This window comes from Sapajus apella, unplaced genomic scaffold (genome assembly GCF_009761245.1).
Source record: "Sapajus apella isolate SASKATOON/1434 unplaced genomic scaffold, GSC_monkey_1.0 scaffold6, whole genome shotgun sequence".
Classification (NCBI taxonomy): domain Eukaryota; kingdom Metazoa; phylum Chordata; class Mammalia; order Primates; family Cebidae; genus Sapajus; species Sapajus apella.
In genome coordinates this window covers 50,241,754-50,265,480 of record NW_022436946.1, presented here as the reverse complement: position 1 = coordinate 50,265,480, position 23,727 = coordinate 50,241,754, and the positions used below count along the sequence as shown (strand labels likewise).

General features: G+C 37.1%; 1 protein-coding gene across 2 annotated transcripts in view; it reads right to left on the bottom strand.

Annotated features, from left to right (window-relative positions):
- FBXL4 (F-box and leucine rich repeat protein 4) overlaps nt 1-21,928 on the bottom strand; it is a 66,625-nt gene extending 44,697 nt beyond the window's left edge. The window contains exons 1-4 of one of the 2 annotated variants that reach the window (XM_032275211.1): nt 21,749-21,913; nt 3,339-3,456; nt 2,112-2,695; nt 59-106 (exon numbers count right to left, since the gene is read on the bottom strand). In XM_032275211.1, the coding sequence (XP_032131102.1) occupies nt 59-106; nt 2,112-2,623 (560 nt within the window). In that variant the 5' untranslated portion in view covers nt 2,624-2,695; nt 3,339-3,456; nt 21,749-21,913. Of the gene's footprint in view, nt 1-58; nt 107-2,111; nt 2,696-3,338; nt 3,457-21,748 lie in introns of both variants that reach the window. The other variant, XM_032275212.1, reaches the window with a different exon arrangement.
- Between the last annotated feature and the right edge of the window lie 1,799 nt (nt 21,929-23,727).

Sequence of the window (23,727 nt, the reverse complement as noted above, 5' to 3'; positions counted from 1 at the left end):
TGGTGAAATCCTGTCTCTACTAAAAATACAAAAATTAGCCAGGCATGGTGGCACATACCTGTAATACCAGGTACTCAAGTGGCTGAGGCAGGAGAATCTCTTGAACCTGGGAGGCAGAGGATACAATAAGCTGAAATCGTACCACTGTGCTTCAGCCTGGGTGACAGAGAGAGACCCTGTCTCAAAACAAAACAAAACAAAAGATCCTACTCCAGTATTACTTTTTATTCCTCTTAGGGAGAAAAATAATATGATTTTAATTAAAGTATGCTGGCTTTCTGGGTTTCAAAAATGACTAATAACATTATGCTCAATTATTAAGGTAGTTCCGAAAAAAAACAAGTAAAGATTATACCAGCAATCTCCAAGTTGAGCTGAACTCTGTATGTTTTCTAGCAGGCCCTTGGAGGTATCCCATTAAAGTTGAGGAGGCAGAGACATCAGAGGAGCAGCATGTTACAGAGGTAGCAGCTGACCCCTGCCCCGCTCCTCCTGCACTGGCAGCTAGCTGTCCTACATTTTAACAGGTGCCCTGAACTGCTCTCAGGCTAGAATAAGCTCCCAAGAGCGGGGGTTTTTATTTATTTTGTTCATTACTCACTGATACATCTCTAATACCTAGAACAACACCTAGCACATGGTAGGCACTAAAATATTTAATGAATAAGTGATTTAATAAAGTGATATAAAAGTCCTAGAAACTGCTAAGATCCATGAGTAATAGAAAAAATGACAAATAATATGATCAGATAGTTTAAAAAAAAAAAAGAAATATAAATAGCTTTTAAACTCATGAAAAGATTTCAACCTCAGAGATAATAAAAGAAGTTTGACAACATGAGATAACATTTTTCACCAATTAAATTGCAAAAATATTAAAATTTATTAATACACTCTTGGGCAAGGCTTTGGCAAAACACCCATGTACATGCACTGCTAGTGGGAATACAAATAGTCCAGACCCTTTGGGGAGAAATTTAGCATTAAATATCAAAATTACAAATGTTAAAAATTAAAATTAAATGTAATTAAAAATAAATTGTTAAAATGCAAAAAAAAATGTTAAACATTATAAAATTATCGAATTATCCTTTGTTGAGAAACCCTGCTGCAAACTTATCCCACAGATATACTTGCACACATGTGAAGTGACTTTCAATAAGGTTACTCTCTGCACTAATGTCTATAACAGCAAAAGACTAGAAGCAACTAAGTGTCCATCAATGGGGGACTGGTTACTAAGTTGGGGTTCATACACACTATGCACTACTTGCAACTGTAGGAAAGAATAAGGAAGCTCTCTTTGTACTTACATGAAAAGATCCCAATATAAACTACTGTGTAAAACAACGTGCAGAACAAGGTGAAGAGTATGCTTACTTTTGGGTATATAAAAAAAATTATATTTGTATTTTCTTGTATCTGCACGAAGAAATTCTGGAAAGATACAAAGGAAGCTGATAAAACTGGTTTCTTTGAGGGAGGAATGGGTCCTAGGCAAATGGAGGACAGGGTGCATGCAAGACTGCATTCTATTATTTTTTTAAAATTAGGAGGTTGAATGACAAAAACAAGAGCCAAGGAGCTGCTATGCAAAATAGGCTTGTAGGGAGAATGCATGAATTACTTAAAGCAACATTGATTTTTAAATGAATATGCTTGTTGCAAAAACATTCGACTAACATTAAACCAAATCCCCTAAGGACCTCCTCTGAAGTATCACTCATAGGCCTATTGTGAGTTGCTGAAAAGATGTAAAAGTGATAACATGATGCCTGTTTGAAAATATTTTCAAAGTCATATTTTGTACTAACTTCTCAGAATGACCCATGTCCATTTTAGTTCAAATTGTGCTTTTTGATTTTGGGTAAATTTTATGAGATGTAAATTCATATGCCAAGTATATTATAGCGTGAAGTATTACAGGTATAAAGTCTACATTAAATCTTCATATGAATGATCTTTTTCCTCATCAGGAAACTAAGGAAAATTTTCAAAATCAAATTAAGTTAAATTACTTAAATGATTGCGTCCAATAAAAAGATCTCCAATATTAATAAAACCAAAACCTTTTGGTCATATAACTTAGGTCATTAAAATATGAGTCTTACCTTACTTCAGCTGGTGGATTTGGGGAATAGGGATTTGCAGAACAAGCGAGAATTCTAATGACTGCTCCGGGATGATAGGTTTCTAGAACATAAACAGCTGTAGGATACACCTGTTGTTCAAAAGTAAGTTCCACATAGTCCTGGCTCTGAAAATTAGGTGGCGTCCTCTTGAATGGCAAGGAAGCACTAGGACACTGATCCCACCATGTCCCATAAGTTCGAAACACAGCCGTCTGAGTAAAGTCACCAGAACTTGGGAATACATTTGGTACACCAGCCAAATTCCACATAGTATAGGACATACTATTCTCACTTCCATAATGGGAACTGAAATCCACTACTTCTTTGGCATACTGGACCACCTCTGCATTGAGAGGGGAAGTCCGGCTGTTTGATTCTACGGTTCTATGGCTGTTCATCATCTCTCCTCTTGTAGCTGTCCTGGCTCGGCGCCGAAGGCATATATAATAAAACATAGTCAGAACTGTTAACATGGGAAAGACTGGTGACATCTAGATGTGAATTATGAAGCTTCAAAAGGTCAGGTGTCCTCGGTAAGACGCACGGACTCTTTGAAGGATGTTCTAAAAAAAATGAACGGCTTGGTGAAGTAAAATAATTTAAATAAGCAGAAAAATGCATGGATAAGGTAACAAACAGGCTCTATCCTCAATGTAATTTCCCAGAATGAAACTAAAAAAAAAGTTTTAAAATACAAATGTGAAGTCTGGTATAAATAAATGTTCTAATGTATTTTTAAGAAACCTAAATATTGTTATGCATACAATATGGGAAGCAAAACTATATTATAAGGCATTGGAAGATATATAATCCCTAAAGCCCTATTTTATACAAAATTATAACCATCATTCAAGAAATACTTAGTCCTTGAATCTGAAAATTAAAATTATTTAAATTATAGGTTGAGCCACTAAAATACTGCTGTAAATTCAAAAGAATATTAGGCATTGCTATAATTTTACATGCTAACAAATAATTCCCTACTATTAAGTATTACTCTCTTCCAAACATACTAAATTCAGATTTCACATTATGGGAATATAGTTTTTTGGTGCTGACATTTAATCCAGATGAACTAAATCAACTGCCTTGCACATCACAGATCACAGACAGTGTTTCATTTATAACTCTTAGCATTATTTGTTAGGGCAGTCCACGGCTGGCTGGCATCTGGTTTGTTGCCAGCGACTCTTAGAAATCACTCACCCCAGATAGAATGGTCACAGGATACACATGGGAAATGCGAAAGTTGGCATTCATCCATGTACCCTGAAATTTGCATGCTGGCTTCAGGTACAAATGCTGACATGTGACATTCTTTTACCTGTAAGACAAGAATTTTGGAAAATATTTTTATGTTCAAGTCAGGAAATCAAAATATCCAAAAATATTATTACTATAAATAGCTACTTATTAGACCTTTCAAATCAAACAGGCCACATTTTTCTATTTTGTACACAATTTTGAAAGACGTATTTTTTTTTAATTTTATGATAGAATATAATAACAATTTAATAATGAACACTATCTATAGAGAGGTTGCAAACTCATAGCTTTTGCTTCAAAGTACGCTTGCATACATACTTTACTGACGCCAAACAGTGTTTTTAGAAATTTGATCTAGTTTGTGACATTTAACAATCAAGAGGACCCCAAGAGGCATGAGCTCTCCAGTAGCCACTCTTGTTCCCAGCCAGTTCCACTCATTTACAACATAGGTTGGGACCCATCCTCACTGAGTAGATAACCTTTTGTGGACAAAAACAAGGAACTATAAAACAAACTTATATTTGTATCTTTAAAGTCTTAAGTTTAACTTCTAAGGGAGATATACCAACTTTTCTTTCTTTCTTTTTCTTTTTCTTTATTTTCGAGACGGAGTCTCACTCTGTTGCCCAGCCTGGAGTGCTGTGGTGTGATCTCGGTTCACTGCAACCTCCACCTCCCGGGTTCAAGTGATTCTCGTGACTCAGCCTCTTGAGTAGCTGGGACCACAAACATACGCCACCATGCCCAGCTAATTTTTTGTATTTTTAGTAAAGACGGGGTTTCACCATGCTGGCCAGGCTGGTCTCAAACTCCTGACCTCAGATGACCCACCCATCTCAGCTTCCCAAAGTGCTGGAATTATAGGCATGAGCCACCACGCCAGGCCCTTTTCTTTAATCGAGCAATGCACTAGTCTTCCAAAACTGTAGCACTAAGATTATAAAACATTATTTGCACTAAATGTCCCTACCACTCAAAAACCTCCAATGCCTTTTTCTTATCTATGAGATATAATAAAAATTCTTTAGTTTAGTGTTTGAAGGCTCTCTTCAAGCTGGACCAATCTCTTCTTGTCTAACACAGCAAACCCAATCAAGTTCTAACCACTCTTTGTATTTTACGTTAAATATCACTTCCTCTATCACTTCTTTTCCAACCACTTTTTTCCACATCAGTAGCCTGACTTTCTGACACCTACTGGCACTGCATTTTTATGAGATATATACCTTAGCTCCACTAAGGTTTATATTAGGAATAAGTCTCTTGAAGGAGGAAATCCAGCCAAAGATCTTTATTTCTCAAAGTACACAGTACAAAATAGGCACAAAATATTTGACATGGTGATAGAAAGGTGATGAGCAAATTATAAAAATCTAAAATAATCTTAAATTGTGTAACAGAATCCCTTTGCCTCTCAAACCCAGCCAGATCAAAACACACTGAAATGCTTAAAAATATAAGCACTGAAACACTACTTAAAGGACTAAACTTGAAACAAGTGCAGAGAATCCACAGTTGTAAGAAACTAAGAGAAAAGCCAACCAGCAGAGGTCAGGGGCTGAAGCTAACATGTCTCATGGAACCAGTTATAGGCCATAATGTTACAAGGGGGCTCCCTAACACCCATTCAGAGACATTATTTCAAGACACAGGTCACAGTTGGAAGGACCTTTATAAAGCCAAACTCTGAAAGGATCACCCTATCCATAAAACCAGGACTATAAAAACTTAGCTCACTGGCCAGGAAGCCCAAGTAGGCATGACATCAACTGAAGCAAGGGTGCGGGGACAGTCACCAGAGGAAATCAGAACCATATTAGGCATGAACCATGCATACAATGTGGGCCTAAATTCACACAACCTTCATGGTTTAGAATCCCACCCTATCCTCGTGCCAAAAAATGAAAAAAGAAAAGTAGTCCTCAACTGGTAAAACTTTAGGACCTGGTAGGAGCAAATGTGAAAACACTTTGCAGGACTGCTTCCAAAACACAGAACAGACTAAACCTTTATTAATGATACATCATGGTAAAAAGCTATAGACCATAATGGAAAATGAACCATGATGAGAAACAGTCAGTGTACTCACCAAATGGGGACGGATTTGCAGCATGAGAATAAGAAATAACAGAATGACCAAAATAAGACTTTTTCCAAAGAAAGGCAACAAAGCATATATTAGCACAGTGGCTCAGGCCTGTAATCCCAGCACTTTGGGAGGCTGAGGTGGGAGGATCGCTTCAGCCAGGTGGTGTAGAAGCTGCAGTGAGCCAAGATTGCACCGCTGCACTCCAGCCTGGGTGACAGAGCCAGACCTTGTCTCAAATAAATAAATAAATAAATAAATAAGGTGTTTCTGTCGCACACATTTATTCATGAGTGTATTCATGAGTCAATGAAACAAGATTCACCTCAGGACATATAATACCAAGTTATAATTGGGGGAAAAATAACTCCCTGTTATATTACTTCTTTATTCAAACATTTCACCTATCACAGTGTAAATCTGTCAAATTAAAAAATACATATATTTAAATCTGAAGCTGGAGGATCACTTGAGCCCAGAAGTGCAAGACTAAAGTGAGCCACGATCGTGTCACTGCACTCCAGTCTGGGTCACAGAGCAAGACCCTGTCTCACAAACAAACAAACAACTTTCTGCAACTCAAGTCTCAATCCTTAACACAAAAATTTGAAATGGTACAGATCTTTCTTTTACCATATATACTTTATTTCCAAATAATCCTGCAAGTAAATTAAAAATCATTTTCCAAAGAAGTTATTTGAGTTTCTTCTTTTCAAAAAGAAAAAGAATTAACAAAGAAGTTAAACTGCAAAAATAAAATTTAGGAAATAAAGAACAATGTATAACAAGTATTCAAATCAACTGACAAATCAGCTAATCTGGAAGACTATGTATGTTTTATTCCTGGAAACCATCAAGGGAAGGACAGAAAACCATCTGCCACAGTGGATGAATAAACTGACTGCTTAATCTGTGGACATCACTTCTCACTCCACAGTCTATAAATTGTTTCAACTAAGCTCCTCCTACTTTCTTTATAAAACTGTGTTTAATCAAAAAGCAAAAGTTTTTTAAAACCAAAGAAATACCTGCAAAATAAGGTATCATCACTCATGTGAATTTTCACAAGCATTCTTGGCAAAAAGATTTGAGACAAATTGTTAAAGTCAAATTCTGTTTGACATACCAAGCCATAAACTTTTAAACTGTTTCCCAGCTTTTACCATTGTAGATTATAAGATAATATCAAAGGCAGCAAGACTGTCATATGGGCAATATTATGTTTAAGCTCTGTTAAAGTTAAGCAAAATTTTGCATTGAGGCAACATATGTAAAAGTGAGTTATAAACTGTAAATATATGTGTTATATGTTCAAACTTCTTCAATATAGAAATGTAAAATGAATACTTTAGTTTTTTCCAGCTATGGATAAAAATAATATTTAATGCTAATTTTTTCATGAAATAAAAGTTAAAAATGGCAAAAGAAATTTTTAAAGGAAGGAAAAGCAGTATACGATACACTGAAAAAGCAAATATTCTTTTTCCACCAGTGCTATTCAGAAAATGTAGAAGTTAAAACCTGTTTTTGAAAATAAGCAAGGCATAGAAATAAAAAAGAGAAATGTACAAACCCATTGCTAACCTCTTTCATTGATTCTAAACTCCTTTCCAATCTACTAAGACGACACATAAAAGTGTTTTAGGGATGGGAAAGAACATATGGAAAAGAAAGGATAGCTCACTCTACTTTTCCCTGGGAAATGAAGCTGAAAAAGGGAATGGAGCCATTGTCTCAGGACTCGTGGGGAGCAACGACCAATGCCGAAGTCCAAATTGTCCAGGCGCTATCTGGACTTCTGCCAAGGCATGGAGGCAATTTGTGGTAACCAATGAATATCCCAATGGGCAATGAACCAAGTGTAAAAGATACAATAACTTTATTTTATGAGGAGAATAGGATTCAAAGATAAAATGATTTTTCCCACCTGGTGCAAATAAATAAATATTAGTCAGGAACACTAAATTTGTCCAAAAGAGTGATTATAAAATGTACCTTCTGGGAGACATTTTCTTATATTGTTCATTCAAAAAGCGATTTTAAAGACTCACAACATATGAAAATACTATTTTCCATTGAAAATAAGTCAGAATTAGGGTGGCCTTCATATCATGTGTTGCCTAATTCAATCACTTATCAACAATGACTATGAAGGGAGAAATTCTCTACACTGAACATTTCCTCTAGCACAATCAAGGAATACCAAAACAACAGCCATTTTAACTTGTGTCATGAGATTTTCATACTCCTTGGGAACAACTTGCTTTTATACAACATGATTTTATTATGATACAACTTTATTTTCAACCACATCTTCCATATTATAAAATGCTTAACAAAGTTAAATAATACAATTACAAAGAAAGCAGTAACAGTGGAAAGGAGAAATTAAGAGGTACAGACAAGGGAGAACATATGTTTACTACTGAGATTTGAAGTGAGATGGGGAATCGATGAGGCGGAGAGAAGCAGGATGGCAGGAGCTGCTGAGAAGGCGGCTTTGTACTTTGAAGGGAAAAAGAGGAAGGAAAAAGACTTTTCATAAAATAACCAAAGGAAGCAATCAGAATGAACGAGAGCCAGGACAGTGTAAAGGCTAGGTTCACAGTGAGGTGAAACAACCTGAAAACAGGTTTAAAACTCAAAAGAGGATTATCAACTTATACTAAAGTTAAAAAAAACATGGAAAAAGATAAAAAAAAAAAAAAAAAAAAAAAGGATAGGGCAATAGGCATAGGCATATATAGAAAGCAAATTTTAACACAGTATTTACTTTCAAAAGAGCCCAAAGAGAAATATCAATGAAGTTATAGAAAAAGAAAAGTTTAGAGAGCTTTGCTACATAGCACCAAAATGTAATTACAATGCTCAATGTGGTAATAAATCAAAAAAAAAAAAGGCCAAACCTTAAATGCTTATTATTTCTGAATCCTGCCAAAACTGATCAAGACATGCTATTTTGAGGAAGGACTTTTCTGGTTGAATCTAGAAATCAAAACAGGGGAATGAAAGAAAGTATCAATGGAGAAAAGAAGGGAATGATATGTGAATTTGATGCAGCACCTGAAATTCCCAGCAGCTCCCTTTCCTGGCTGGCCCCCTCTAGCTTTTACACCAATTTGTGCTCTTATGCCCCCTCTTGCCTCTAACTTCTCAGTGTCCTCCCAGGCTTTCTTCTTCCTAATTCTTATAAACACAGAGGTACCAATAAAGGAAGGCTGTCTTTTTGATAACATGATATACAAGAAAATTCAATCTAACTTTGAGCTGCCTTCCCCTTCCCTTTCATGTCCACACCCAGCACCCTTGCTGTAGACCCACTGGAACCTCCACTGTGCCCTCCGCAGCCCTCCTGCTTTCATGCCTCAGCATCCTGAAATCTTCACCTGAGACTGGATGGCTCTGGAATGCCCCCTCTCTTACTCTGCTTGGCACTCTTACTCATCCTTCAAAGTCAGGTTCATACTTCATCTACCATGCACCTTTCCTCTACTCTTATATGTTCCTATTATTTGCTATTTCTTACATGCTGAAATATTTCTCTACCCGAATATACTATGAATTCCTCAAGTTTGGAGAACATGCCTTAATTATAACCACACCCTTAAGGCCTAGCACATGCCAATATATGCTCAATAAACATTTGTTGTTTTACGGAGATTGGAAGAGTAAATGGCATAAGACAATTAAAATAAATAACTTTAAAGCAAATACAGAAATGAAACCAGTGACTCTTCATGATAAGGCACATGTAAACCAAAAAATGATGCAAAAAAATGTTCCATATCTTGATACAGAGAAAGAGAGAGAGGAAATGGGTAATAAAAACTGAAACACAATAGGTAAGAATCAAATGTATGAACTTCTTTGAAGCCATCCAAGAAGGAATAGTACATATATCGAAATTTTGCTGTTCAAAGAGAATGAAAAAATTGGTAACTTCTGTTAGTACAAAAGCAGCTTCTGAATACATAAAAGGGTCTTGACTCCGGTCACATAGAAACTCTGATTGAAATTAAAGAAAGATTCATGAAAGAGATGATTAGAGAAGTAAAAGAAAGCTATTTCCTCAAATACAATGATTTTTTTTTCATTCCAAGTCTGCGTTAAAACTACGTTGATTATGGAGAACTGGAAAAACTATGGATGAAAAATAAGTTCTTAAAATAAAGACACAACCTAAGAATTGAGAGAAGAGACAGGACAAGAGAGGTGATAATATAAGAGCAAAGGTAACAAGACAGCTTAATATTGTTCTGGTATTGGATGTGATATAAAGGAGCAAAAGTCAAGCATTAGAAAAAGCTCCCCTTTTTCTTCATCATAATTATCGATATTCTAATTGTACTAGATACTTAAAAAACTAACACTGAAAAAATTTAACATTCTAAGCATGGAAACTACTGGGGAAGGTATCTAAGGCTTTATGTGCCTCTCCCTTCCTCTAAGTAAATTCTTCCCCAGTTAAAACATTTTTATTATGCTTGTATTTTTAATCAATAAGGCCCCAATGTATAATAAATAGGTGGAGTTCTTAACTGAAACATATGGATCAAGAGGAAGGCTACAGACTCCTATCCAGCTTCAAAGCTTCTTCAAAATCCAAGCAAATGGAGAAGGCAAGGGAACCAGCCCAGGAAGAAAAATCTAAAAGCAGAGCAAAAATCTTGAAAACCAGAGGTAAAATGTACCACTCTCTTCAAGGAATCAAGGTAGATCTCAAAAATGCAAGGAAATGATGCAAAATGTCTAGAACACAGTAGACTCTGCTGAAACCTCTGCTGAGTTAATGAATAAATGGCAGGAACTAAACAAGAGGCACCCAAGAAGTCAGACTTGGAATGAATCTATCAGAAAACAAGAGGTAAGATTTAGAACCAATTTAAACTAGGAATTGATAAAGGTAGTTCTGTAGAATGTGTTCTCTCTTTCTTTCCTAGGCTTTATTTAACAAGCATATCTAAACTTCTGAAATATTTCATAATCAATCTTCAGTAGCAAGAAAAGCAGAAAAAGGAATAGAATGAATCATCTTTTTTTCTGTTATAATGGATCTGGAAATCCTCTTCCTGCCCAAGATACTATCTCACAAAGTGACCAGAAAGGATATGTTTCTAATTACACAGGTATCATGATACAACATAACTTAGAAATAGATTCCACTGTTATATTACCTATATATTATCTTTTTCTTCAGTGTTTAATGATGGGTAAAAAGCCATCTGAATGAGAACTGTAAATCTGGAATAACCCTAAACCTTTAGCAGATATGCAATGCATATTTAACTAAAATATTAAAAATTGGAGTTTTCTGGTTGAGGATAATTTTAAGGGACTTACTGAAGAAAGAAAAAATGATACTTTTTCTATTAAAGTCATACTAATTATGTAAATTCATTTTAGCCAAATACTAGCCATATATTTTTGTATATTAACAGAGAACTTTTAACCAGAAAAAAATATATAGTGCATTTACATACTGCCTAACAAAAATCCAAGGACAGTACGCCTGTCATAGCTTGTTATTATAGCTAAAATAGCAAGCAACTAACTAAAATGGTATAATACTGTTAAATTAACTTTAACACAAAATGTGTACCCCCATTTTAAGCATATAGTTTGAGTTTTGACAATTACAGAAGCCAATGTAACCACCACCAAAATCAAGATACAGAATATTGCCACTAGACTAAAACGTTCCCTGGTCAATCACTTATGCACAACCTATACCAGGCAATAACTGATCTGCTTTCTGTCATTACAAACCAGATTGTACTTTATCCAGAGTTATATGAAAGTGAAATAATATAGTATGTAGAGCTAACCCTTGAACAATACACGTTTGAACTGTGGGAGTCAACTTACATCTTCTGTCTCTGCGACCTCTGAGACAGCGAAACTGACCCATCCTTTTCCTCCTCATCCTATTCAACGTGAAGACGATGAGGATAAAGACCTTTATGATGACCCATTTCCACTTAATGATGAGTAAATACATTTCTCTTTCTTATGATTTTCTTAGTATTTTCTTTCTCTAGCCTATTTCATTGTAAGAATATAGTATACAATACATATAACACACAAAATATATATTAGCCAACTGTATATGTTATCAGTAAGGCTTCTAGTCAACCATAGGCTATTAGGTGGTAGTTAAGCTTATGGGGAGTAAAAAATTACAGCTGGATTTTCAACTGCATGGAGGATCAGCACCCGTAACCTTCATGCTGTTTGAGGATCGACTGTATTCTTTTGTGTCTAGCTTATTTTGCTCAGCATAGCATTGATATTTACCCATGATGCTATGTATATGAGTAGTTCAGTTCCTTTTTATTCTCAATCAAATCCCATTATACAGTTGACCCTTGAACAATGTGGGGGATTGGGGCACTGACCTCCTGTGCAATAATAACATCTGAATATAGGCTGGCATAATGGCTCACATCTGTAATCCCAGCACTTTGGGAGGCTGAGGCAGGTGGATCACCAGAGTCAGGAGTTTGAGACCAGCCTGGCCAACAAGGAAAAACCCCATCTCTCCTAAAAATACAAAAATTAGCCAGGCATGGTGGCACATACCTGTAATCCCAGCTACTCAGGAGGCTGAGGCAGGAGAATCACTTGAACCTGGGAGGCGGAGTTTGCAGTAAGCTGAGATTGTGCCACCGCACTCTAGCCTGGGTGACAGAGCAAGACTTCATCTCAAAAAAAAAAAAAAAAAAACAAACAAAACTGAATATAACTTTTGACTCACCCAAAACTTTACTAATAGACTACCATGGCCCAGAAGGCTTACCGATAACATAAACAGTTGATTAACATAGTTTGTAAGTTATATAATGTGTTCTTACAATAAAGTAAGCTAGAAAAAAGAAGTATTGTTAAGAACATCATAAGGAAGAGAAAATATATTGACTACTCATTAAGTGAAAGTGAATCATCACAAAGGTCTTCAATCTGATCTTCACGTTGAGTGGACTGAGGAGGGAGGGAAAGGCGGGGTGGACGTTGCCCTTTCAGGCTAGAGGTCAAAGTGATGGAGGAGGTGTAAAAAGAGGCAGGGGAGGCAGGCACACTCAGTGCAAATTTATTAAAATACACTAAAATTTCTGCCTCACTTTTTGCTATTTATTCCTCCAAAAATATTTCTGTACAGTACCAATCCTTCTTCCACCATTTGCTTTAGTTTCAGTCTCCATCTCATAGAAGGGTCCATGTTGTAAAAGAAGTCAAAACCATCCAGAATAGGAACCTTTCTGCCAGGTTGTCTAATGTCAATTTGTTTCTTGGCATTGTTTCTTTTATGTCTTCTTCCTCATCATCTGGCACTAATTCAGAAACACCCATCTCTATCAAGTCATTTTCTGTTAACTTATCTGGTGTGGAATCTATTCGCTCTTGACTTTCTCTAAGATCAAACCTTCACCCTCCTCCCCCTGCACCTTTTTTTGCCATTATCTACAATCTCTTTCATGATTTCCTTGATTGCTTCTGTCATATATACTGTGAAGTCATGTAGTTTTCTTTAGCAGGAATTTATTGTTTCAGGCTCAATGGCCTTAACAGTTTTTTCTGTTAACAATGGCATACTCAATGGTGTAATCCTTCCAAACTTACAGGTTCTCTCTGCTGAGGTTCTCATTCATAGAATTGACTGTTCTTTTGATACAGTACCATGTATAATAAGCCTTAAAGTTCCTTATGACCCCTGATCTGGAGGCTGAATTAGGGACATTGCATTTGGGGACAAGAGGAATACTTCGACATCTTCAGTGTTACAACTCGTGGGGTTCTGAGTGGCCAGGGACATTGTTTGATATCAAAAGAATTTTAAAAGTTAGTCCCTTATAGCAAGGTATTAACACTTCCCGACTTCAGGGACAAAACATTAATGAAATCAATCAAGAAAAGTAATTCTCATTGTCCTGGCCTTCTTGTTATAGTAATCCTGTATCCACATAAGAGCTGCATTTTCAGTATGAGATAAAGTGGGTATTTCACAAAAAGTGCAAGGTTTTGTTACTTGCTGGTATAGCTGTACCAATAGCTTCATAAATTCTTTTTTTTTTTACAGTGGTCCTTTTGCTGTATTCATTTATCTTGAAATGACAGGTGACCACAGCTGCAAACTTTAATCTACAGTGCATAACAAGCAATTCAACTTGTGCTTATAATGTCATGATTTCTCTCTGCTTCTTGGAAACACCTACAGCATTACTAGAGACACTTTCTAAGGGTCCCATAGTGTTATTCAAAGTTTATGGTATTACACTAAGCACAATGAAAAATATGTGAGAATCACAAGAGATCACTTTTTACTGTGATACACAATTTACTAGAGACAAACTGCTCACATATAGATGATTAGCTTCACACAGCATTGCAAGCTGATACCTGCAATACTTGAGCTCATTGCAATAGCAACTGGAGGCAATTATGAAATTATTACAGTAGTACAGTATGTACTACAGCTAACTTTATGCAGTTATGATTTAATACTGAATTTACATTTGTTTACATTTCTCTCAACTGCAAATGGCAGCATGTACATTCTGTAAGTGTGTGAATACCTTTTGATAAATTTTAACTTTTTATAATATACTTGTGTACTATTCATGGCACTAAATTATAAAACAGACTATCTACATATATTTTATGTATTTGTGATGTAATTTTTTTATATATATTTCTAGGCTATGCAATCTGCAAGTTTTTTCAAATTGGTGCAAATCTCCAAAATTTTTCTATATTTATTGAAAAAAAAATGGCACATCTTCACAGCTCAAACCCATGTTGTTTAACAGTCAACTATATAGGTACAGTATATAAATTCAGTTGTCGTAAACATTTGGGTTGTTTCTAGTACCAAACTATTTCCAAAGTCACTGTGACATTTTACATTTTGACATCAAGAGATGAGAGTTCCAGTTGCTCCATATCTTTATCATAGTTAATACTGTCAGTCTTCATCTATTCTAGAAGGTGGGGCAGTGATACCCTGTGGCTTTAATTTGAATTTCTCAGTTGATTAATGACATGGAACATCTTTCCATGTTCTTATTTGCCGTTTGTATCTGCTTTAGTGCAATCCATTTTTCTTGTTGTTGTTTTCTTATTATGGAGTTGTAAGAGTTCTTTATACACACTGGATACAAAATCTTTGTTAGACAGACATTTTGCAAATGTTTTCTCCCAGTGTGTGCTTGCCTTTTCATCTACTTGATAGTATGTTTTAAAGAGAAGTTTTGAATTTTTAAGTCCAATTTGTCATCTTTTTCTCTTATGGCATATTTATACATATCCTAGCAAACATATTACTGAAGAGCAATATCAAGTATAGTTTCAAAAGGGTAAACCCCAAGAAAGTATTTAATCTTAGACCTAGGAAGCATTTACTCTAAGGGGAAGACCCATGAAGAGTTATTACAGATTAATCAAATTTTAAGATGATACCCAATTAGATTCTGCAAACACTTCTACTGGGAATGCAAAACCATATAGCTACTTTGAAAAATAGTTTGGCAGTTTACTGTAAAGTTCCACCCACCCTTACCAAATCATCCAGCAATCTCATTCCAAGATTATTTACTCAAGTATACTGAAAATCTATAATCAACCAAAAACCTGTACATAAATGTTTATAGCATATTCATAACTGTTCCAACTGGGAACATCTAAGATGTCCTTGACAGATGAATGGACAGTGTTACAGCCATACAATGAGTTACTACTCAGTAAAAAAAAAGAATTGCTGATCCAGGCAATAATACAGACGAATCTTAAAATGCATTTTGCTAAGTGACAAAAGTCAGATGCAAAAGCTACATTTGTATGATTTCATTTATGTGATACTTTGGAAAAGGCAAACAGGAAAGGCAAATAGATCAGTGATGGCCCAGGTTTAAGGGAAGAAAGAGGAGTTGACTACAGTAACTACAAAGGGGCCATACAAAGGAATTTTTAGAATGATGCAACTGTTCTGTGTGCTTTTGTTTTCAGTTTTTGTTTTCAATCAAAATAAGCAAGCTGTAAATTTGATACCCTAGTATTGACTTGGTTATGTGCATGCTAGCTTACGTGTCTGTTCTCTTTTAAGATATGTACTAGTTGGCATGTTCTGCCAATTTATTTTGCCCAGGGCAAAGCCTACTCACACAGCCCCAACCACTCATCTTGCCTTAGGAAACTACCTGTCTGGAAAAGAGAACAGTGACCTTCATGACTTACAAAATATTTCAGACCATGAACAAGACGGTCAACACAGATCTGCATTTATATGTCTGCGCAGAATTAACTAGTTTAAAGACAGGAAAACAAGTTAAGCAATTACAGCAAATGGCATTCAATAAAAGTTAATGTCAAAATTAGGACAATAGTTTTTTAAAAAATCATTGTTTAGTGTCAATTAATAGGTTACAGGATCCATAAAATAAGTACAAACTAACTTAAATTCTGAGAAATTAAAAGGTGGTGACTGAAATAAATTGAAAATTAAATTGAGAAAAATAAATGACACAGGGCACATAGACAAGAAACCTAACATCTATATAAGATGAAGACTGAAGCTGACTTAAATTCAAGGAAATTCTAAAGGACAAAAAATGGCTCAACCTCTTATACACATAGAAAAACAAAATAAAATGAAAAATATTCTGGATATGCAAGTATACTTACCATAACTTTTCCTGACAGTATTACTTAAAAATGTATTCCAGTTAAAAAAAAAAAAAAAAAAGAAGAATTAAAATAAATACTTCAAAAATGGGGAAGACATACTACTCTCAAGTAACCAGTGACCTTATAGTTAAATCTAAGTAATTACAGATATAATACTGGTAAAATTTAAAATAATGGTTAGCGGAAAAAAAAAAAAAAAACAGAGGAACTACTGGTATGGTTCGGATCTGTCTCCACTCAAATCTCCCTCACACTGAAATATAATCCCCAGTGCCAGAGGTAGGGCTTGGTGGGAGGTGATTGGATCATGGAGGTGGTCTCTAATGTTCAGCACCATGCCTCTAGCACTGTTCTCCTAAGAGTTCTGAATAGATCTGGTTGTTTCAAAGTACATACTGCATCCCCCATCTCTCTCTTCCTCCTGCTCCTGCCACGTACGACCCTTGCTCCTGCTTTGGCTGCCATGATAACCATCAGTTTCCTGAGGCTTCCACATAAGCCTAGCAGATGCCAGTATCATGCTTCCTATACAGCCTGTGGAACTGTGAGTCAATTAAACCTCTTTACTTCATAAATTATCCAGTCTCAGGCGTTTCTTTAAAGCAATGTGAGAACACACAAATACAACTGTGGAAAAGAAATCAAATCAATAAAACCAAGAATGTAAAGAAGGCAAGAGATCGAGGTGTCAACTTATTAATGGGAAGAATGAGGGCAAAAAGAGTCAGCTATAGATGGTTTCAGAATTTCCAAACCTGCAGGAGAGGGAAAAAAAGGTTATTACGACTAGGTTAAATTGTCCAATTAAGAGATAAACCCAATTTTGTACAAGGTAACCTTGTGATGGGACTGTTACATATTTTGACTGTGGTGGTATTCACAGCAATCTACATAAAATTACTTACGACTAAACAGTAACAGGAATTGGTGCATGTAAAACTAGTGAAATCTGAATAGACTGTATCAATGTCAATTTCCTGAGTATAATATTGTACTATAGTTCTGCAAGGTTTTACCATAGATGGAAACTGGGTGAATGTACACATGATCTAGGTCTCCCTGCATTACTTCTTACAACTGTATATGAATCTACAATGATCTTTTTTAAAAAGCTTTTTAAAATGTAAAACAAAACAAATAAAGGACAAAATTCCAGTGGCTCATACCTGTAACCCCAGCACTTTGGGAGGCCAAGGCAGGTGGATCACTTGATCCCAGGAGTTTGAGACCAGCCTGGGCAACATGGGGAAGCCACATCACTACAAAAAACACAAAAATTAGCCAGGGATGGTGGTGTGCACCTGCAGTCCCAGCTACCTGGGAGGCTGGGGCAGGAAGATCACTTGAGTCCAAGAGACAGGTTGCAGTGAGCCAAAATTACACCACTGCACTCTAGCTTGGGTGACAGAGCAAGTCTCTGTCTCAAACACAAAAACAAAACAAAACAGACTTCCATATTGGGAAGGGGGGAGATTTCAGGGAGAAATAAAAGTCCAGCTCAGTTATATGAATGTTTATATGTTTATGAAAGGCAAGTAAAGCAAAATGGTGTAAAATGACTAAAAATAAACATATGAGCAAAAAAGATCTATCAAGTACACACAAAACTGATAGAGAGGCAAGAGTCATATAAGACAATGTAGAGTCCCAGGCAAAAAGTCATTAAACAGGGCAAAAAATATACTTTATATTTTTTAAGATAAAATCCACTAAGAACAATTACACATATTATCTTTAAGGCTGAATTTAACCAAAATCATAATCACAGTAAATATCTAATATACCTTGCTTACTGATTTGTCAGCTTTGAGAAAACAACAAATTGAGGATATAGTATCTTACAATAAATGTGTCAAATCAAATAACAGGAAAAGGACAGTTTATCAAAATAAATGTTTTAGAAAAATGTCCGGAAATCTGGAAAAATAAATTTGTAATAGTATGCCACAGCAACCATTTTTAAAATCCAACTCTATGATAATAGAATGTGTACAAAGAGTATTTTAATAATCTTGGGATAGAAATCCAAAGGGCATAAAGGAAAACAACAGCAGAACTGGCAACATAAATAGTAAAGATTGTTATACAGCAAAAGCCTCGAGAAACATTAAAGACTAGACTATGAGAAAATACTAGCAAATGGTGAACCAAATCATTAAGAGCCACAATATGTAAAGAGCTATTACAAATCAACTATAAAAGAGGAACATTTCAACAGAAACCTAAGCAAAGGATATGATCATGTAAGTAACAAAAGAATACAAATGACAAACATACAGTCAATTCCATCAATAAGCAAAGAAATGCAATACTAAAACAATAACAAAATAGCATTTTTCATCCACTAAATGACTAAATATAAAAAACAATCATTTCATCTTAGCAGGCTCTCAAGTTTCTGCATGTCATGTAAGTAGAGGCACTGATGGCCTTATTTTTTATCTTTTCAATGGTGTTTATACAGCAGATAAAGAGATGTCTCCCTCTGGTAGGGAGGGCAGGTTTGTTTATCATTCAGGACAATAAAGATAATGTCTCCCTCTCTGGCAAAGATCAGACAGGTTTATTTGCAGGCCACTATGAAAGACTCAGGTTTCCTAAACTAAGGATTCCTCTCCTGTAACACAACCTACTTCACATGCTAGTGTCACTGGACTCTTGTCACATCAACCTGTGGAAATCAGGGCTCCAGCAAATCAGCACAAGATGATCCTCTGGCTATCGATACTGTGGTGCTTTGACTCCGGGTCAGGAGTCTCATATTTTCTGCCAGTTTCCATGAAACTGTTAGCTTGCAAGTAGGGTATGATCTCAGACCCTTGACAATTCTTGGCAATGTGATATGGCAAAAGCAGCATTTTAACAAATTGCATAAATTTACTCTTACCAACAACTTTTGAGGAGCACTTTGGCAGAATCTCTCATAATTTAACACTTAGGTGTAACCTCTGGCCTACCAATTTCCCATCCAAGAAAATAAACTAACATGCATATATGACAGTATACAGAATATAAACACAAAAATGATCCCTGCAGTTCTGTTTGTAACAAATTTGGAATAACCTAAATGCCAACAGGGGATTGGCTAAATAACTTTTGGGTTATTCCTACAATGAAATACCAAAAAGACTTACAAAAAAGACAAGATACTATTACATGCACTGCCACAGAAGGATGTTCATCAATTATTATTAAGTGGAAGCTATAGAAAATTATACATGGCACACTGCCATTTATGAAACAAAAGTAGACTTACATATTTATTTTTAAAATCTGCAAGCAGTGGTAATCTTTATGGAACAAGGTTACTGGATAGGTGGGCACACAGCCCTTTCACTTCCTCCTTCGGGTACTTCTGTATTGCTTGATCTTTTTTAAAGAATGCCTACATTTATTTCATGATCTAATTAGGTTTTTAGGTGCCATTACAACAACATCTTAAAATGTATATTTGGGATATCCAGTTGGGATGGTAAAATACAAATGGATATTTGGATGTCCGAAGGGAACACTTATACAGCCATTTATCTCTTAGATAACCATTTTTCTTTTAGAAACTAGGTACAGAACATCCTAAATCATAGGTGACGGGGAGAGACACACTACAGTTATATGATACAGTACAAAGTCAAAAGGCATGCAGATATTTAATCAGGCTGCTTCTCTATGTAACTGTAGGAGCAACTCTAGTGTTAAGTTCTGAGTGAGCAACACAAGGGATTTATTTATTAACAGTTCATGATTCAACTGACCATAGAAAAAGCAGGCTAAAATAAATGAATCTCAATAACTGGTAAGAAACTTTTAAAGGGGGAGGGAGGCAAGGGATAAAGAAAGGGAATCAACTTGCCTCCACTAAATGTGTTCATTTCAAAAATATTTAGTGATGTCTACAATATGCCAGGCATCGTTCAAATCCCTAGGCATTAAAACACATTATAAACCTAGAGCAGTAAGAACATCACAGAAGCCAGGATCACCACAGGAAGCCAAAAAGCACTGCACAACAGTTCAGAAAGTCCCAAGAATATACGGGAATTTCGGACCTATGGTATTTATAGTACCGATCAGTAGTGAAAAATAGAATTCGACAAATGACGATGGAGTCACTAACAAAATACAAAGTTGGAGCCTTCCTATTTCACACTAAAATATGAATAAGATAATTAACAATACTAGAAAAAAGGAGGTGGATATACAATTCATGTGGATAAAGGCCTTTTTAAAAGGACACTGAAATTAGATCCACGAAGTTAAGATAGAGAATGTTAACCACAGCAAAATTAAGAGGATTAGACTAGTACAGTAAAGAAAGAAGGGGAAGTATTTGTTAACTGACCATATGTACCATTGTGCAGAGTATACTATAATTGCATTATTTCATCATGGTGTGAGTAAAGAAATTATCCATGTTACAATGAACTGATTTCTGATTTTCAAGTCAGTAACAGAAGGGAAGAGTTTGAAAATACAGAGTTCAGAAAACTCAACGTTTGAGACAGAAGTTAAAAAATAAGTTAGTACTCAGAACATAAGTATAGAAAGAAGAATCCAACTGAAGGAACTTTTAGAGTGCCGACTACATCATCATCCATATTTCCCCCAAGGACTTAATCTCATTAAGGATTATTGGAGCGTTGATGACTCTGGATGAATCTCTACTCAACCAACAGGTGCAATATGCGGTACAGGATAATGGGGGCAGGAAGTGAGCGTGAAAGAAAAAAAAGGTATACCTATACCTGAACTTAAGAAACCAAGGGGTGCACGCAAGAAGCAGAAAAGGCAACTTGTCTGCGAACAGACCAAAGCAAGGAAAGATGCTGCACCTAGTGGTAGTGAGCCCTCCAGGGCACAAAGCCAGATGGGCATCCTGCCAACACAACTACCTGACCACAGGTTTATACCATCTTCACCTTCTGTAACAGTTATTTGTACACTGTATTTCAATCTGTGAATGCATCTCGAAGCTTTGTGGCAATAATCACTGGGAAACCAAGGAAATCCAAAACCACCCGTTATAAATATGTTGACAAGGAGGCCAAGTAGACGGTCATCCTCACACTGAAGAGGCACCCCTAAACCTAAACACAGAAACAAGGCTGTAGCTGGGCACCTTGTGGCATTCCTGAAATAAGAAAACATAGGCCTGGTTAGGCAAAAACCATCGGATGTCAGAAGGAAATCAAGGCAGAAGGTACAGAAATAACAAGCACAGGCGGGCATGTGCCGACGCGTGGCTGCCGAGGCAGCACGGAGCGCGGGTGTGGGCGACCCGCAGTCCTCCGCAGTGTAAACAACCCTGAGCCGCGCACACTTCCGGACGATGCCTCACAGTCCGCGGGCAGAGTGTGGCGGAGAAACAGCCAGACGCACGTCAGCAGTTCTCAGCGGCCCCAGCAAGCCCCGCAAGCGCGAAGCGGGGACGCGGGGGCGCGGACGGGGAGGGGAGGGCAGCGGGGGGCTTTGCCAGGCGTCCAGATTCCCCAAAGCGCAGAGTTGCGCGCTCTGGCTCGGCCCTGGCCCCGCCCCGAAGGAAAAAGATAGAGACCCACGGGAGGGAGAAGTAAAGGAAGGGCCGTACCCTGCAGGGTCCGGGAGAGGCGCGCGCCGCGGGCTTCACCCGCGACCAGGCGGCGCGAAAAGGCCTGGACGTGGGGGCGGCTCCCCGACTCTCTGCCTGCGGCACAGTGGCTGCAAGCCCGGCCCGGCGCGACCCGGAAGGAAGACGAGGAAGGAGCCGGGGAGGCGGGGCGGGGCCGGGAGAGCGGGGCGGGGCCACGTTGGCGGGGCGGGGCCGAGGTGGGGCGGGGCCTGGTGGGAGGTGGAGCGGGGCCTGGTGGGAGGTGGAGCGCGGCCTGGAAGGAAGCCTGGCGTTCCTCCCATGGGAGGTGCTCTGGGCCATAGGGACAGCCCCCTCCCAGGCGACGGGCGGGAGCTTCCTGCTGGCTTCCTTACTCCATTGGTGGCCGTGTAAAAACACCGCAGCGAGCAGTGGCTGCAAATCCTCTGCGGAATAATCCCCTCCAAGTACCGGCTCGTCTTCTGTAGTGTAGTCCTGCTAGGACTTCTTCGGTCCAGACTTGGTGAAATCAGGTGATGCATAGGTAATAGGAATGGTACGCATACTTAGAGGAAGAGTATAATATACATTATATGCGCTCTGAAGTTATAATTCCTCTAGTTCACAAACTTCTGCCCTGCATACAAATCCTGCCTACAGACCCATTTCCAACGTTCAGAAGCGTCTGACCATTACCTCTGATGAAGAAGATGGTCTGGCAGTAACTCATTTTGATTTATTTTTGGTAGATTCAGTATTGCACTTTTTTTAGTTTTCATCGTATTTATCTTGTTACAAAATACCCACTAAAATGGAAAATATTATTTGCTGTCTAAATGTTCCTAATGAGGCAAAACAGTAAGGATATTTACTTATATATGAACAGAACCAATATACAATATGCAGTATATCTTGTATACAAAAAGAAAAATTTTTATTTTCTTCAACTTTAAATTTTTTTTATTTTTATTCATGCATAATAGCTGTACATATTTTCATGGTATACATGATAATTTGATTCATTTCTGTAACCAAATCCACATAACTGGATTACTCGTCCCCTTAAATATTTATCTTTTCTTTGTGCTAGGAACATTCAAATTATTCTCTTCTAGCTATTTTGACACGTACTCTTGATTAACGTTAACCATAATCACCCTACTGATCTATGAAACGCCGGGTCTTATTTCTTCTAAGTTTATGTTTGTGCCCGTTAATCAACCTCTGTTTATCTCCCCTCACTCTCCCATGCCCCCTCCCAAATACTTCTCAGTCTCTGAGATCCACTTTCTGAGCTCCCACATGTGAGTGAGAACATGCATTATTTGTCTTTCTGTGCTTGGCTCATTTCACTCATCATCTTGACCTCCAGTTCTATCCATGTTGCTGCAAGTAACAGGATTTTGTGGAGAGTTTTAAGGCTGAGTAATTTTCCATTGTGTACATGTACCACATTTTCTTTATCCATTCATCTGTTGCATGGACACTTAGGTGAATTCTAAATCTTGGCTATTGTAAATAGTGCTGCAATAAACATAGAAGTGCAGATATATTTTCAGTATATGTATTTCCTTTCTGTTGGATCTATACCCAGTATTGGAATTGTGGGATCTTATAGTAGTTCTATTTTTAGCTTTTTGAAGAATCTTCACACAGTTTTTTACAGTGGCTCTAGTGATATGCATTCCCACCAACAGTGTACATGGATTCCCCTTTCTCCACATTCTCACCGGCATCTCTTGTTCCCTGTTTTTTTGAAAGAAAAAAAAAGCCATTCTCACTGGGGTGAGATATCTCATTGTTTTAATTTGCATTTAACTGATGATTAGTGATACAGAGATTTTTTCATAAACCTGTTGGCCATTTGTATGTCTTCTTTTGAGAAATGCCTGTTCATATCTTTTGCCCATTTTTTAATTGGATTATTTGTTTTTGTTTTTGCTTTCCTATTGAGTTGTTTGAGCTCCTTATATAAAATATTCTGGTTATTAATCCCTTGT